General features: G+C 35.4%; 1 protein-coding gene across 4 annotated transcripts in view; it reads left to right on the top strand.

The window, feature by feature from the left end:
• The window catches only part of Cped1 (cadherin like and PC-esterase domain containing 1), a 280,168-nt gene that overhangs the window by 57,152 nt on the left and 207,247 nt on the right, over positions 1–15,769 (top strand). For all 4 annotated transcript variants that reach the window (XR_002386702.2, XR_002386701.2, XM_021237581.2 and 1 more), the window contains 2 exons: positions 3,611–3,717; positions 13,882–13,954. Coding sequence is in view for 2 of the 4 variants with exons in the window: in XM_021237581.2 (XP_021093240.2) it covers positions 3,611–3,717; positions 13,882–13,954 (180 nt within the window). In the remaining 2 variants the exon portion in view is untranslated. The remainder of the gene's footprint in view (positions 1–3,610; positions 3,718–13,881; positions 13,955–15,769) is intronic.

The raw sequence follows: 15,769 nt of genomic DNA, 5'->3' as shown, positions 1-15,769 counted from the left end.
CCAGAGATCAAAAGAATGTATTCATCCTTCTTCTACCAACTGACCAAGTATCATTTTTCCTGAATTTATGTCAACAAAACCAGTTTCGCTAATGGATGAGTCTAGTTCATTAAAGCTAAAACATGGAATATCAATTCGCCAAATGACCAATTCATGGAAAATTGATACACCAGTATCTGTCACCAGGTCTAAGACAGTTTGCTGCTACCAGATGCAGAGTGGAGGTAGAGTTAAGGCCAGGTGGAGAAGCCCTGGGAGGCTGGCTCTAGTCTTATGGGGCATGGGACCATTGTTACGAGAGAGCTTCCAAGTTTTCAAATGAAGGGTGAAATCTGGGTTTTTACATGAATTGTACTGACATTTGCATTTTGGCCAATATTTAAAATAAAATAAAACTAACACTGCATGCTAAATGCAGCCCATCTGAGGGTTGCATTGACCTCTCTTGTCCAGCTTGCAATCTCTGCTGCAGGTCCTGAGCACTTTCCTGCTAGACGCGCAAGCTTTCAGCTAGTAGAATGCAGCTCTAAAATGCCACCATAGATATATTAGTTTGTAATTCTGCTGAGATATGAATTTGTATCCCAAGTGATCTAAGGTGAACTTGTGAATGTGGCTCACTTAGCTAGTGAATGTACATTGTTCCCTACCCATTTTCTACATTTCAAAATGGATTTTGGGTTTCTTTAACCAAAGTATATGGTACCTCTCCTGAAACAAACAAATCTTTTTCTTAAAGAAAAAAAAAGTCTTCAAAAGTTGAGAGAGAGACTTTTAATGCTGAAGATAGAAATGTAGAGAAAGTATAGAGGTTTGAGAAGTTGTGCTACAATTCAGCGAGTGTAGTAGAAATTTTGAATGGAAACAATTAGCATTTTTCAGAATGTGGTAGCAAGAATTAGGGAAAAGTTTAAGAAGATGCATCTTGAAATTTTTGCTATCCTTTCATTTTAAGGGGAAGTTTAAGAGGAAGCATTATGCTTTTAGAGTATTTTTGAATTATTAATTTTTAACTTAAACAATTAAATTGTTTGAGGGATGAGAGGACACCCTTATGAATGTCAGGAAACTATATGATGCTTTATAAGTTATCTTAAATTCTTTTTAATGTTTTAGGCTCCTCAGAAAGATTGCTGAGGGCAGTCTTTGTACTTCTTTTGCTGTTTATTTCACATTTCTAGTACATTTTTTTTTGGTTGGAAGTTCCTAATAAATTGAATGCTTTGAATTATTTAAACATGTCTTCTAGTTTTAAACATTTATGGTTTAAATATATATTTCTATCAACTCTAGATTGTGTGAGGGGAGGTGTCCCTTAGACTTGGAGGTATATAAAATATACTTTCTAAAGACCCAAACAAAGCAGTCCTTAATTTGAAATCTCTCTCCTTGCATGTCCTTATCTTCTCAAAATATTTAGTTGAGAATCTTATGACAGGAAGTTTCTTCTAGGGTTTTAGTATTGCCTGGGATAGAAATGATATAGAATAAAAACAGCCTTTGTGTTTCCCTTTGAATAAAAATTTTTAAATGGCTGAAAAAAACAAGCTTCATATTTAAAGTAAAGCATTAGAATTATCATATTGTACTTACTTGGTTTCAACTATAGGAACTGATTTGAAGTTTTTTTCAAAGTGGGCGTGTATGTATGGAGTGGCTTGGTTTTCTAATCCTCAGGCCTGACTGCTACCACATGAATGAGATTTTGCTTATCCCCACATCCTGCTCCTTTTCTCCTTGCCTCTTTGGGCTATTTCGTTGTATTCTTAGGTTACCTCAAGCAAACAGAGAAGTTCTAGGACAAGAGCTTGACTTCAACTTTCTGGATTCTTATGTTTGCTGGAAAGGTTTTTCTTCTAGCAAGAGGAAAATTGAAAACAGGAATCGGCAGTCCAGACAGCACAGAGCTTGTCAAATTGGAAAACACTTTATTGGTGGAGAGTGAATCTTTATTCCTAATTGTCATAGGTCTTCTTTCTTATTCATCCTTTCTTTTGTAAACCCTTTCTTTAGAAGCATCTTGCTTTTGTTGTTGTTTTTCCCCTCGGTACCGGGGATTGAACTCAGGTTCTTGTGCTTGCAAGGGATACAGCAGAACCACTGAGGTAAATCCCCAGCCTTAGAAGCATCTTGATTTTGAAGTAAGAAATTCTGGGAAATTTAAAAAGTGAGGGATTTGGAGAACCTGATTATTTCCTAAGCTTTTTAGAAGGATCTAAATGGTGAGGTTTACCTTAAAATAGTTACTCGAAGAACATTTACCACAAGATTGATTTTAAAAAAAGAGGAAATGTACGCAGAAATTGTTTTTTTTAATTGAATTTCAAAATGGGGAAAAATTCCCAAGCATATAAATGTATTATTTCATACATTGCCTATTGCTCCCTCACACTCCACCCTTGGTTATTTTTGAGATACCTATTTCTTTTTCTTTTTAAAAAAATTTAATTTAATTTTGTTTTATTTATTTATTTATTTTGGTACCAGGGATCGAACTCAGGACCTTGCCCTCGTGAGGCAGGTGCCGGAACTATTGAGCTAAATCCCCGGCCCTTGAGATACCTATTTCTACATCATCTATTTTTTATTTATTTAATTTTATTTTGGGGTACTGGGGATTGAACTCAGGACCTTGCGCTTGTGAGGTAGGCATGGTGCCACTGAGCTACATCCCTGGCCCCCAACATCATCTATAATATTAAAAATTGAAGTACATTTCTCCTGCATTTTTTACTCCATGAGGTAATGTGTTTACTATTCTATTAGGGACCTCTTATTCATTCATTCAACACATATTTTAAAGCCCCAATTATATACAGGCATATACATATATATGCTTGATATATATATAGAGAGAGAGAGAGAGAGAGAGAGAGAGAAAACAAACCCATTCACACATATAAATGTTAATTTAAAAATGTTTAGGTATTATACAAGAATGAATTCATCTGAGAATATTTTGGCAGGTTTCTATGATTTATTGATAAAGAGTCTTTCCTTTGGTAAAATAGCTGAAATATCAATTAGTTGCTTCAGTCCGTGTAACACACTAATTTCAACTCAATTCTGCTGTCTGTACTGGATCTCGAGTCCCTTTTATACAAAACCTATCTTTTTTATTTCATTTAATTTTACTTTCTGTCTAGTGTAACTTTTTTGAAGAAAGAAGTCTTTTAAAAATATATTTGATTTGAGATCTGTAAAAATAGTAATATCCACTCTTAGAAAAAATTTTGTTTGACTTATCATTATTTAATTTTACAACTTTTCTCCTCTTTAAAGGAGAAGACAGTACAATCTTTCCTTCCATTCTCCAGACAAGACTTTATAATACAATTAATGACTTAATGCACTCTAATTTCAGTCTTTTAAAGGATCTTTTATAATATTTCTTCAGAAAGCCAAATTTTCTCTAGAGTAAAATACTAAATATAAAGTGTTAGCTTCTTAAATTAGAAAGGTTGAATGTTAGTTACTTTGAATAGTAGTTTTTTCTTTTAAATATAATCAGAATAAGTATTATTTTTTGTTAGGCTAATTATATTCTTTAAATGGTGTTTTAAAAGATCCAATAAAAATACTCTGTTTTTCAATATTCCTTTGTTTTTAGGTAATTTAGACTCTTGGGATCTGCTTATTTGCCTGCCTTCAAGGAAAACTGATGGAAAACCCTGTGTATCCAAGGAAGATATGTGCCAGCTAGGTTTACATCAAAAGGTAAATAGCCTAAAAGTGTGCACAGATTTTATCAACTTTATGGATATTAACAGTGGTATTTCATACCCATAATGTTTTTAAACAGTCTTGAAAAATTAGAGCCATTAATTATATCTTCAGACAAAGTTGCAACTGGCCATGTGTGCTGTCAGCTTTCCATTGATGTGATAACATACCCCCCAAAATCAACTTTATAAAGAGGAAAGATTTATTTTGACTCAGAGTCTCATAGGTTTCAGTCTGTGGTTGCTTGACCTTGCTGCCTTTGAGTGTATGGCGAGGCAATATGTCATGGCCAGGAGCATGTGGTACAGGAAACTGCTTACCTCATGATGGCCAGTAAGTCGAGAGAGACAGGAAGAACTGAAGTCATAAAGTCACCTTCCAGAGCATACTCCCAATGACCTAACTTTCTCCACGTAGGTCCTACATCCTAAAGATTGCACCATTTCTCAATAGTGCTAAAGGCAGGCAACCAAGTCTTTAGCCTATTAGCCTTTAGGAGACATAATACAAACCATAGCACCATCCCATATAGTTTACCATAAAAGAGTCATCATATTTTGTGTGGCAAAATCTTTCTCAGTTCCAGGGGCTGTCAAATACATTTTTTACTCAGTAATACTCAAACTGTATCTAGAATTCTGTAGCCTATGAAGTAGTGGTTACACTGGTCACTTATTTATTCAAAGCAGTCATTGCTCTGACTTTTTCAAACTTATCTTAAATGATAATAAAAGGCATACAACTTCCTAAGTTTTAAAACTTGACACTCAGTTTTACTGTCTAGATTATATGAACTTTTGTCAATGCTTTTAGAAAAGTTAACTAAATATTATGCGTAGTCTGTAACATGATAACAATTTGTAGATATTTGATGCTTATAACAAGTCTGTGAAAAAGATGCCAAACCAAGTTATTCTAAGTCCCTAAATGGAGTTGTAGTAGCCTACAGTAATTACTTGGCATTTATTCAAAGATAGTCCAGATATTTTCTTTCTTCTTCTGTTTATTCTCCTGAACTTTCAGTTGGGCACAGTTATTTGAGTGTCTTTATGAATCTTCAGCCATTCTGTCTTTGTTTTTATGAATTTCAATTTTTTTTGCTACACTGGCGGCTCTGTGTTAGTTACATTTCTCTCATTGCTGAGACAAAATACCTGACACCCAGAGTTAAAGGGAAAGGTTTATTTAGCTCACAGTTTGTAAAGGTTTCAGTTCATAGTCAGCTGGCTCCAAGGCAGGGTGGCACATGGCAGAGGGGCAACAAGTCATGGCCTTGGAACAGTAAAACAGCAAGAAATTTTAACAGCATCTTTCTGCCCCTTTTATCTTTTTCAGACTACTTAGGGTGGGTAGCGCTCACACCCTTAATCCTAGTGTCCTTGGGCCTAGCTCCACCATGAGTTAATCACACACTCTAAATTCAGCCACCTCTGTGAAAGCATGAGGGTTTTGGGGGACATCTAAACACAAGCCATAATAGGCTCAAACCCAGGACCTGAAACATGCTGGGAAATTCCTGTGCCACTGAGCTGTAACATTGTTCTGTTTTCTTCACAGCAATTTTTTCTGCTCATTCCTTAAATGCCTGTGTTCCCTAACACCATTTCCCAAATTTTAACTACCATTTGCATTTGACGATTCCAGATCTACAGCTAATGTTCAGAGTTTCTCAGGCTCCCGGCTTGGATATGCCTGAGCACCTCCACTTGGATGCTCTCAAACGCATCCCACTTGTTATTGGCTCATTATTTTTCCCCATAAATTTGCTTCTGCTTTTGCATTAGAAGTTGTATAGTCTGTTGGTCAGAAACATTATCAACAACTCTGTCATCTAAGATCAAAGTCTAGCCTTCACTGCTGAGCCTTTCGCCTCCTATGTCATCTATATTCCGTCAACAGCCAGTGCTAAGATATTTAACCCCTTAACACTCCACAATCTTTCATCTATTCTACATATCATTTATTCTGGTCAGATCATCAGCACTTTACCAGTATTATTGCTAAATCTTCAGTAGTTTTTCTGAATCAAATTGTTTGCCCCTGAGATCCAGTCTGTCTATAGTTATTTGAAGAAAAATATAAAATGAACTAACCTTATTATTCTTATGCTTAAAATATTGAATTCCTTCTCATCAACTCTAAGACAAAGTCTGCAGTGCGATCTGGATGTGAGACTTCCATCAGGAAACAAATGCCATACTCAAAAGGCATTTTTATGAGGCAAAACTGAAGGGAAAATAATAAAGGAAGTATACAAAAGGTTTTGGCAGAGTAAAACAAAAATGAAAACAAAACGAAACATCAACAACAGCAAGAACCCAGTGAGGCATTCAGGGGACTGACAGCTCCTAAAATTCTCAACTAGCTCTGGTCTTTTTTTTTTTGGTACCGGGATTGAACTCAGGACTTTGTGCTTGTGAGGCAGGCGCTGGAACCACTGAGCTAAATCCCCAGCCCCTAGCTCTGGTCTAATGAGAGGTATATAGAAGGAATTCTGTAGCCAGAACCTAACAAGATCTAGAGCCAAGAAAGAGTGTCACTAGAAGGCAGCTATAGACTCAGGGGAGTACAGCCTTTGCCAAATCACAGGCCTGTAAAGAGGGATCCCAGAGATAAGATCCCAAACTTCTACCCACCCAGCATTTGTCTGTGCCTCCCACTGGTCCAAGACCATTGCTAGTCAAGGGGCAAGATGGTCTGTCTTTCTGCCCATAAAAGTTAGCTGGACTTCCTCAGGGAAGAGATTGGTGACTATACAGAAAGCCATTGAAGATTTTCTGTGAATGGCTCCTGCCTCACAGGACTCTTTTATTACCTCTTAGCTTGCATGTAACACTTTAAGTGATGCTACATTGATTATTGTTTCCTAAATACCTTTATTTTTTTCAGTTACATACATTTATTCTAATTATTTTTTCTGCCTAAAATACTCTTTCTCTCTACCTCAGGGATTTTCAACTAGAGGGGATTCTCTCTGTCTGTGTAATATTTGGCAATGTGCAGAGACATTTTTGGTTTTGTCACTCTGGGGAGGGAGATGTGTTACTGGCATCTATGGGTCAGAGCCAAGGATACTGCTCAATATTGCATAATATCAACAACAAAGAATTATCAAGTCCAATAAGGTAACAGTGTTAAAGCTGAGAAGTCTTAATGTAGTCCCTTGTCCTAAAGTCAGCCCTGTAGGTCTGCTAGACTCTGCACTGCTATCACTTACTGCAGCCAGGGCTTCCTTTCTTTTCCCCTCCTGAGCACTCTCATAATTCCCCATGCAAATTTCTCATTTTGTATGCACTTATTGTTTATTCTATTTCTTTTCATCTACAAATTCAAGCCAGCTTTGCCCAGCTAGTGAGGACAAATACTATTATATTGATGCTAATATTAACATTTATTGGGTAATGTAGATCTCCCTCAGAAGCTTCCCCCTCTATTTCCCTGGGCCTAGAAGCTCTCTCCCATGTTCTTGGAAATAGTATTTTCATGGACTTGCTGCAGCTCCTCTTGTAGCTCACTATACCAGTTACCTGAGGAGCACTCCATACTACAGTGGCTGCCCTGATACTCCTGTGAAAGGTGCATTCCCTGCCCTGGGTGCCATTCACAGCTACAGAATTCTTCAGGTGCTCAAAGTCCTTGCAATCCATCAGTTCTGTGTGAACTGGATGTAGATGTAGAACAGAGAGAATGTGCCTTTCCTCAATTTGGTTCTTCACTTTGTTTCCTGGGTTCCAAAACAAATGGCTTACAATTTGGGCAGTACAAAGTCACACACAAATATGCTTTCTGTGTCTCTTACATCCTTATCTGCCTAGGACTTTTACTGTCAACTGCTGCACCACCAATCAGTACCTCAGTGATTTTGGTAACATTATTTACACTCTGTAGCCTACAGTATCTCTCCCCAAATAAGAAGGCATTAGACCCTGCACAGTCTCTAAGACATTTGCTGCCTTAAATTTGCATGGGAGTCACAGGAGACCAGCAAAATCTGTGATGAGGGGAAAGAGAGCAGAACAGCCAAGTGATAGCAATAGAAAAGGTGAGGAGAGTGGTGTGTCAAATAAGCAAAAAGAGGAACTCTAAAGTATGGTGTCAATTATGCTGAGATCTCTTCTTAAAATTTTGAAATAGTTTTAGGCTTGCAGAAAAAAATTGCATAAATAGTGCAAAATTTCCCCATACACTCTGAATTTACTGTAAAGTTAACATTTTACATAACCATGGTACATTTATCCAAACTAAGAAATTAACATTGATATGCACTGTTGACTAAATTATAAAACTTATGCTGTTTTTCTGTTCTAGGATCCACTCTAACACTGCTTGTTACATCCAGTTTTAACTTCTCTCTAATCTCTCTCAATCTCTTGACAGTTCTTAATTCTTCTTTTATTTCATGACCCTGAAAATTTTGAAGAATAATGGTTAAGTATTTTGTAGAATTCCCCTAATTTTGACTTATCTGCTATCTTCTCATAAAGTTACGGGTTTTTGGAAAGAATGCCACAGAAATGATATGTCTCTCAGTTTAAAATATAGGTGCCACATGGTATCCATTTGTCTTATTACTGGTGTTAACCTTCATCAACTAGTGATGGTGGTAGCTGCTGGGCTTCTCTAGTGTGGAATTACTATTTTTCCTCTTGTAATTAATAAATACCTTGAGAGATGATACCTCAAGGCTATTGAAATATCCTAATTCTCCTCAAACTTTTGCCCATAGATTTTAATTTCCAAGAATGGATTTTGCCCACAGTAATTATTCTATTCTTCTTGTGGTGATTTCTATTCTCCATTCTTTCTACAATTATTTATTGGAATTATTTTTTTAAGAAAGACCTGTGTCTATCAATGTGACATGTCTGAGTTTCTTTTTTTTAATAGAAAAAGATCTTCTGTGAGAAATTTCTTGTCTTGAGGATTACTTTTACACTAAATTTAGGCTAACACCATTTATCAAGATGGAAGCCCCAAAACATGAGAGGATTTCCTTGCAGAATATCTCAGTAATTTTATTCTTTGCTTTCTCAACTCATTCATACATTTGTCTAACCATACATTTATTTATTCACCTATACCTTTGTTCTTTCTATAATTGAGTGACTGTATTAAGCTCTGTTTTAGACACTGAGAATAAAGAGTTAACAATACAAACAAAAATCCCTGCCCTTGGGAGGTTAGACACATGTAGAAAGCTGGGGAAAGAAAAGATCACTGGATGAAAATATGTGTTAGACAGAAAAAAATAAAAATATAAGTTATGTGGAAAAAAGATGGAGACTACTAAAAGCAAGAGAAAACATATTAGGGGGTGAGTTTTCAATGAGACGCGAGGGGAAGATTCCATCAAGCAAATGACATTCGAGTGTAGTTGGGAAAATGGGGAGCTCCTCCTGCTAGTAGCTCAGTTAAAGCCACAGACACCGGTGAAGGGAACAATAGGCAAACATCAAGGAGAATCCCTTGCTTATTTGAGGAACCCAGCAGTCCTAGGTGACTGGAACATAGTGAGACGGGTGGGAGATGAAGACACAGATGTACCTAGAGTGGTGGCTTAGTGATGGGAGCCATGGTGACCCTTGCAAGGACTGTGGCTTTTATTCTTAAGTGAAGTGGGGGATGACTGAAGAGTTTTGAAAAGGGAGCAACATGAATTCCATTGTATTCTTACAGGCTTGCTCTGGCTCTGTCGATATAAGTGAAGAAGAACCAAATGAACCAAATGAAGGAGATCAGTTACTGCAAAGACGTGGGCCCGAAATAAGAGTAGCTTGGACCAGTACAATGGCAATAGCGGGGAGGAGGTTGAGATGGCCAACCTCCTGGGGTGAAGATATGTTGAGCACAGAAATGATGAATAATGATAGCTGACACTTACATAACCTTGGTATGTGCTAAGCACCATTCTAAACACTTTCATATTTATTTATATGTTTTCTTTATCGATGAGGGGACTGAAACACAGAGGGGTTGAAACTCTTGTCTAAGACTTCATAGCTAATAATTAAATCAACCAAGATTAGCACTCAGAGAACTGACTTCAAATTTCTGTTTTTCATTCATATCAGTAGAACTTTTCAAAATAAGTATTTAGGCACTGCACTTAAGCCTCATCTAATGAATATTCTTGAAGAATACATAAATTCTCAGTAATACATGTAGATAGCTATCTCTTTGGAGAGTGAATAATTTGAAGCTTTATGAGCCATGACTTATTTATATAAACAACATAAATATCCAAAAGACAAATTCCTTCAGATCTATTGGGGATGTCTCAGAATTTTCAAGGACTTTAGAATGAACAAAGAAAAGACACCTGCTCAAATTAGAATTACTAATCTCACTAGAGCTTTGCAATTTTAGTGCTTAATGAAAATGATCATAAGATCTGTAACAGGAAATGAATGGTCAGGAGTCTCTCTAGTCAGGAGGATAGTAACATGAATATAAAACTGTGTTAGTTCCTATATGCTGGAAGTGAACTGGGTCCACTATTTGAGGAATGCTAAGTTTAGTAACTGAGGCTCTATCTCATTTCAAACAGATGGGTGCTAGTGTTTCGAACCCAGAGGGATTCATTTCTAGCTTTAAATATTTGTAGGATGCTGTTTTTAGTACTTGGAGGGCTGAGAACTACTGAAATGGCTCTTACTCTAAAGTTTGCTAGGGCATTTCCAGGTTCAGGTGAGTTTGAGAGAATGGTGCTTCTGTATGAAAGATAGACGGAGGTCTTTCTTTGGTTAGCTGATTCTCTTAATTTCTGGTCATTAATTTTTTTTCCTTGCTACGGATACTAAATGGATTTGGGAAATACAATGAGAAAAGAAAAAAAAAAAAAAAAAACAGACCCCTAAGATACAATATGATGTGTGTGTGTCAGTCTCAATGTTCAGGTAGCCAGGAAAAGTTTCCCTCTGGGTCCTTTTTTGTTTTTATAGAGTTCAAATTCAATTGTCTACTCTTTAAGAAGTTTATGATGTTACTATGGTTTATTATTTTTTATAAACATTTTTCAAATGCTTATAATTAATATATTTTTGCTTTTATTAATGAACTATGTCTCAAAAGAATGATTTTTCTTTACTTTTGATAATATGTAATAGAAAAAATTTAGGTGTAGATCATTACAGACTGAGTTATAGAGATATATTGGAATTGAACTCTTTTTAAATGAACGTATCTTTCCTCCAGTTTGATCTGTAAGAAATACACCATGGTGTGAATGTCATCATCATTCTATGTATGTGTGATCTAATTCTTTAAAAGGTGGTGGGGCATGCCTATAATCTGAGGACTTTGGGAGACGGAGGCAGAGGATGGAAGGTTTGAGTCCAGCCTGGACAATTTAGTGACGTAGCAAAATCCTGCCTCTAAATAAAGGGCTAAGGATGTAGTTCAGTGAAAAGGCCCTAGGTTGAACTTCCAGTACTGAAAAAAAAAAAGGTTTCATGCCAAGAAAAACAACAGTCTTCATATAAACACATGTATGTGTATGTGTATAAGGCAACAAAATACAACATTGGTATTTATTAAAAATAATTGGGAAAAAAACCCAATTTGGGCTGTGCATAGTGGTACATACCTGTAACTCCAGCACTTGGGAGGCCGAGTCAGGAAGAATATGAGTTCAAGACCATTCTGGGCTACATACTGAGTTTGAGACCAGCTTGCACAACATAGCAAGACCCTGTCTCAAAAAATTCAAAAAATAAATGAAATAAATGATTATTTGGCTGATCATGAAATGTTAATGGAGGTTTAAGTGTAACAAATATTCCATTTCGCTAAGGGATGTTCATATTGGGGGAGGTTATACTTGTGTGGGGTCATTGGATATATGGGAAATCTCTATATCTTTGTCTCAATTTTGCTATTTTCCTAAAACTTCTCTAAAAATGGCTATTAAAAGTAATTGTTGCAATGTTAAACTGGAAAACTCATCATATGAAAATCAACAAATCCAGATTAAAATGACTGATGATATTCCACTTGATAATGGTGCAAATATTTTATATTTTATGACATACATAAAAGCAAAAAGAACTAGGATATAGGACAGCATTATTAGGTTCAATAATCAAATATGTAATGTCATCAGTTTACAGCAGCAGTATGACTCATGACCCTCAAATGTTCTCCCTTCTTGTGCTGAGTTACTCAATTTAACTGCTTAGGCTGTTGTTCATTTTCAGAGCTGGGTAGAGGCGATATTTCTGGTGTCACGTGTCATCACTGTTATGTCATCTGCAACTCTGTGTATTCTAAATACGTGGTTCAGAGGAAAGAGCACAAGGAGAAGTCATTGGGTAGGGAACAGGAAAATATGGCGGAGTATAGAACAGATGCCTCCCTTGGGTTGGCTCGGACTTTTTGAAGCATGTTTTTTGTTGCTCCTGAGCCAGTTAATCTTTCTGGTCCAGTGTTTCCCATGAAGAGTCTATCTCTTTGATATGACAAAGCAACCTACGCTTCTGTCTGAAATTTGTGCAACTATGACATCATTATAATATGTTCATAAATTGCTTTGGCTGGGGATTCAGCTCAGTGGTTCCGCTGCCTGCCCCGCAAGCACAAGAACCCGAGTTCGATCCCACTACCAAAAGAACAAAACAAAACATAAGTTGCTGTGGCCCATTCGTCCAGCTACTGTTATCCACTTTACCAGGACTCTTCTACTCCCTGCAGTGTGTATAGGATGGGATGGCAAAACTGTAGGTGCTCTTAGCACTCACATGGCAGCACATTTACTCAGGAGAAGGTCAGAAATGGGCCTGAGCTCTTTCATGGCCTTTAATTCTGCTTACCTAGCATTGGTTCTGTTTCTGAATCCTTTCATTGTCACAGATTCTATTAAGTCACTAGCAACTGAATGATTTTGCCTTACGTAGAAAAAAAATGTTTCGATGTTATTGACTTTGGAAGTTTTTCACAAAATAAATTAGAAAGATACTTTGTGTGTTTAGTTAAAAAATTAAAAACTTTGGCAGTGCTTTGTCTGTCCCTCTAGCCCTTCTTAAAAATTCTGAATTGGGCCAGGGATTTAGCCCAGCGGTTCCAGCGCCTGCCTCGCAAGCGCAAGGTTCCAAGTTCTATTCCAGTACCAAAAAAAAAAAAAAAAAAATCTGAATTGATGAGCTCAGGGCTTTTAATGTCCTTATTTTCCACATCTAGTCCCTGAAATTTCTTATTTTTTAATTTGAGAAATGTAGACAACCCTTAAGCTGAAAATGTGCTATACTGATAGTCTTTCTTCAATTCACGGTGTAGAAGAATGTAAGTGACTAGACGTTGGGATTCCCTTTCTCCAACACACCTGAACCCTTCTTATCTAGTGACACAAGTGGCACACAGTGGAGAAATCAGAATCTTTATTAGGTTAGAGTAAATTAATTTGAAAATAATATCTGTAAAAATGTATCTGATTTTAAGATAATTTACATACAACTCTTTTCATTGGTTTTAACAATACTTTACCATACTGTATTTGTTATTACTTTTGGCATTTAGTTTATGATAGCTAGTTAGTCCATTTGTAAATTCACACATATGAGAATAAAACTTGTTTTATCTTTTCTTCATAAGCTAAGAGATCCATAATTAAATATATAAAAACATTTATTAAGCTTCCTAACAACAAAGTTTGGTTAAAATAGTTTGTGATGATCTTCTTTGTATGTCAAAGCAATAACGTCCTTCAGGATGAAGTCTATGTATGAAATTTTGAAACACACTTAACACTGAATTATTACTAAACAGCTGTATGATGCAAACACTGAGGGTCTTTGGAACTTTGGAATTCAGTTAACTTTGAGGTATGTCTGGTGCTGTTTATTGCAACACAAAATTAGCAACTATTAAGTTATTTGTGTTAAGATACTCTCCATAAGTACTTTTTATATCTAACAAATGTGTAATACAAAAATGGTTTTCAAGAGTATCTTCAAATATTTTGAAGATTTCTAAGGAGTTTTATCTCATATTATCAAATAAGCCACTTTCATATTCTGGATTGGAATGCAGACTTGCAGTAATTTGAAGGTTGGGTGTAGATGGTGTACAGAGAGCTCCACATTTAAACTCTCTGGATTTCTGTGTTTTCTTTGCTTCACCATTTACAAATATCTAACTCACTAGAATCTCTTTTATTCCTTTCAGATAAATATATTACCCGAAATATATCAGCTTTGCAGAAAGGAAGGATTATGTCAAATAATTAGAAGATTTCCAGGTAATCTTTAGTTTAGCTAATTATGAATATGTGTGTGAAATATGCATCCTTAGCAAACATCAACTAATGAGGCCTCAAAATGGCAGCTTTAGCTCCTTTGTCTGTCGATTCCGCTGTCACACATCTTCTGCAGTCCACAGATTTTGCCAATGGGAAGACCTTGATAATAAGTAATACAGGCATAATGCTGTTTTTTTCTTTCACCTTCACCTTTTGAGTTGTTGGATGTATATTACCTTTTCTCTTCTGTTTGTGTTTAAAATAATTGCTGCCCTATTTTAAAATGTATGTTAGTAGCTCTTGGTTATAGAAAATTTGAAGTTTAAAAAAAATACAGGTTTCTTCATGATTAAATCATTCTGACCATAAAATCAGTTTTTCCATTCTAAACTCCTCTCACTTGTCCGTATATTTACGACAGTACACAGAGTAAATAACTTCTGTCTTGACTATATTAAGAACTTCAAAGAAAATTACCATCTTCAATTTTCACATAGGTTCAGACAGTGGGAAAAAAATCACCAAAGGTACATGAGCCTTTATAGATTAAATAATCCCTCACCGATGAAATTATAGCCTGCTTTAAAGCACATTGGTAGAAGAGAGTCTCAAATTTCGTGTTTAAAACTCATTTGCTGTTTAATAGTTTATGTCCTTAGAAAGTATTTCCTTACATAATTAAAATTTAGATCTGCATAACTTTGTTTTTTATTAATTTATGTCCCAGTGGAATCAGAAAACTGAAGATGTATGAGCTTTTCCATGAATGTTCTGTCTCCACATCAAACATAAACCCCCTTGGCATATCCCATTGGAAATTCTACAGTCTTCTATTGTCATTTACCGTGAATTAAAATAGAAATAAGTCAGTAATTCAACTCTCAATTTAAAATACATTTCCATGTAAATAACTGAATAAATTTTGTTCTATAATTATTGTTTTATATAATAATTATAAATGACTATAATCTCTGGGTTTTTTGTAAACTCTAGCTGGATACCATTTTTTCTATAAAGAAGTAATAATTTGTGAAAAGTAAAATAATTTATTTCCATTAATACAATATTAATGAATATCCAGAGTTACTTTACTTGTTTGCATTTTGGTGACAGCCAATGGCTTTTTAAAGTCTGTTTTTCTTTTTTATTATTTGTATTTCAGCATGGTTGATTCAGAACACCAAGTTTTTAGCACTGTAGTTAGCAGAAGAGAATCATAGCAGTGATGAGCTGTTTATGATTTGAAATGAATTATCAGTTTTAAAAAGTTACTCTAACAAGTCTTACATAAATTTATATTTTACTTCCATAAAATTAAGAAATATTTCTGTCTTCTTTTGCTTTTAAACATGGCTTAATCTTAAGAACATTTATTTTTTTATTTCTGTGACTAACACAGTATTTTCATGGAATATACAGTCTTTTCAATGAAATTGTTTCTCCTCTCATATTATCTTTCTTCAGTTGAAGATAATTTTCCTAGATGTGTAACTTTAAAAGCATGTATCTGCAGCATTATTTTCTGATAAATAGTATAAACAGTAGCTTTTGTTGTAGATAGTTACTAAAAATGTATGACATGTAATATAAACTCAGTATTCATAACTAAAAATACTTTGTTTATTGTCAATGATGAATATTTAATATTGAATTCAGATTAGGTAATAATGCACCTAAGTATATGGTATTGTTAGAAAGGTAAGATAATAAAACTAAACATAATACTAAATAATGTTGACATTTTACTTAAAGGCAGACTAGCTTTTTTTTTTTTTTTTTGAGACAGGGTCTCCCTTTGTAGCCTAGGTTGGCCTT

Source organism: Heterocephalus glaber, unplaced genomic scaffold, assembly GCF_053883595.1.
Source record: "Heterocephalus glaber isolate CG9 unplaced genomic scaffold, H.glaber_assembly_v1.0 deba00000546, whole genome shotgun sequence".
In the NCBI taxonomy this organism is placed as follows: domain Eukaryota; kingdom Metazoa; phylum Chordata; class Mammalia; order Rodentia; family Bathyergidae; genus Heterocephalus; species Heterocephalus glaber.
Note: the sequence above shows the minus strand (reverse complement) of the source record. Positions and strands in the feature narration are given on the sequence as shown.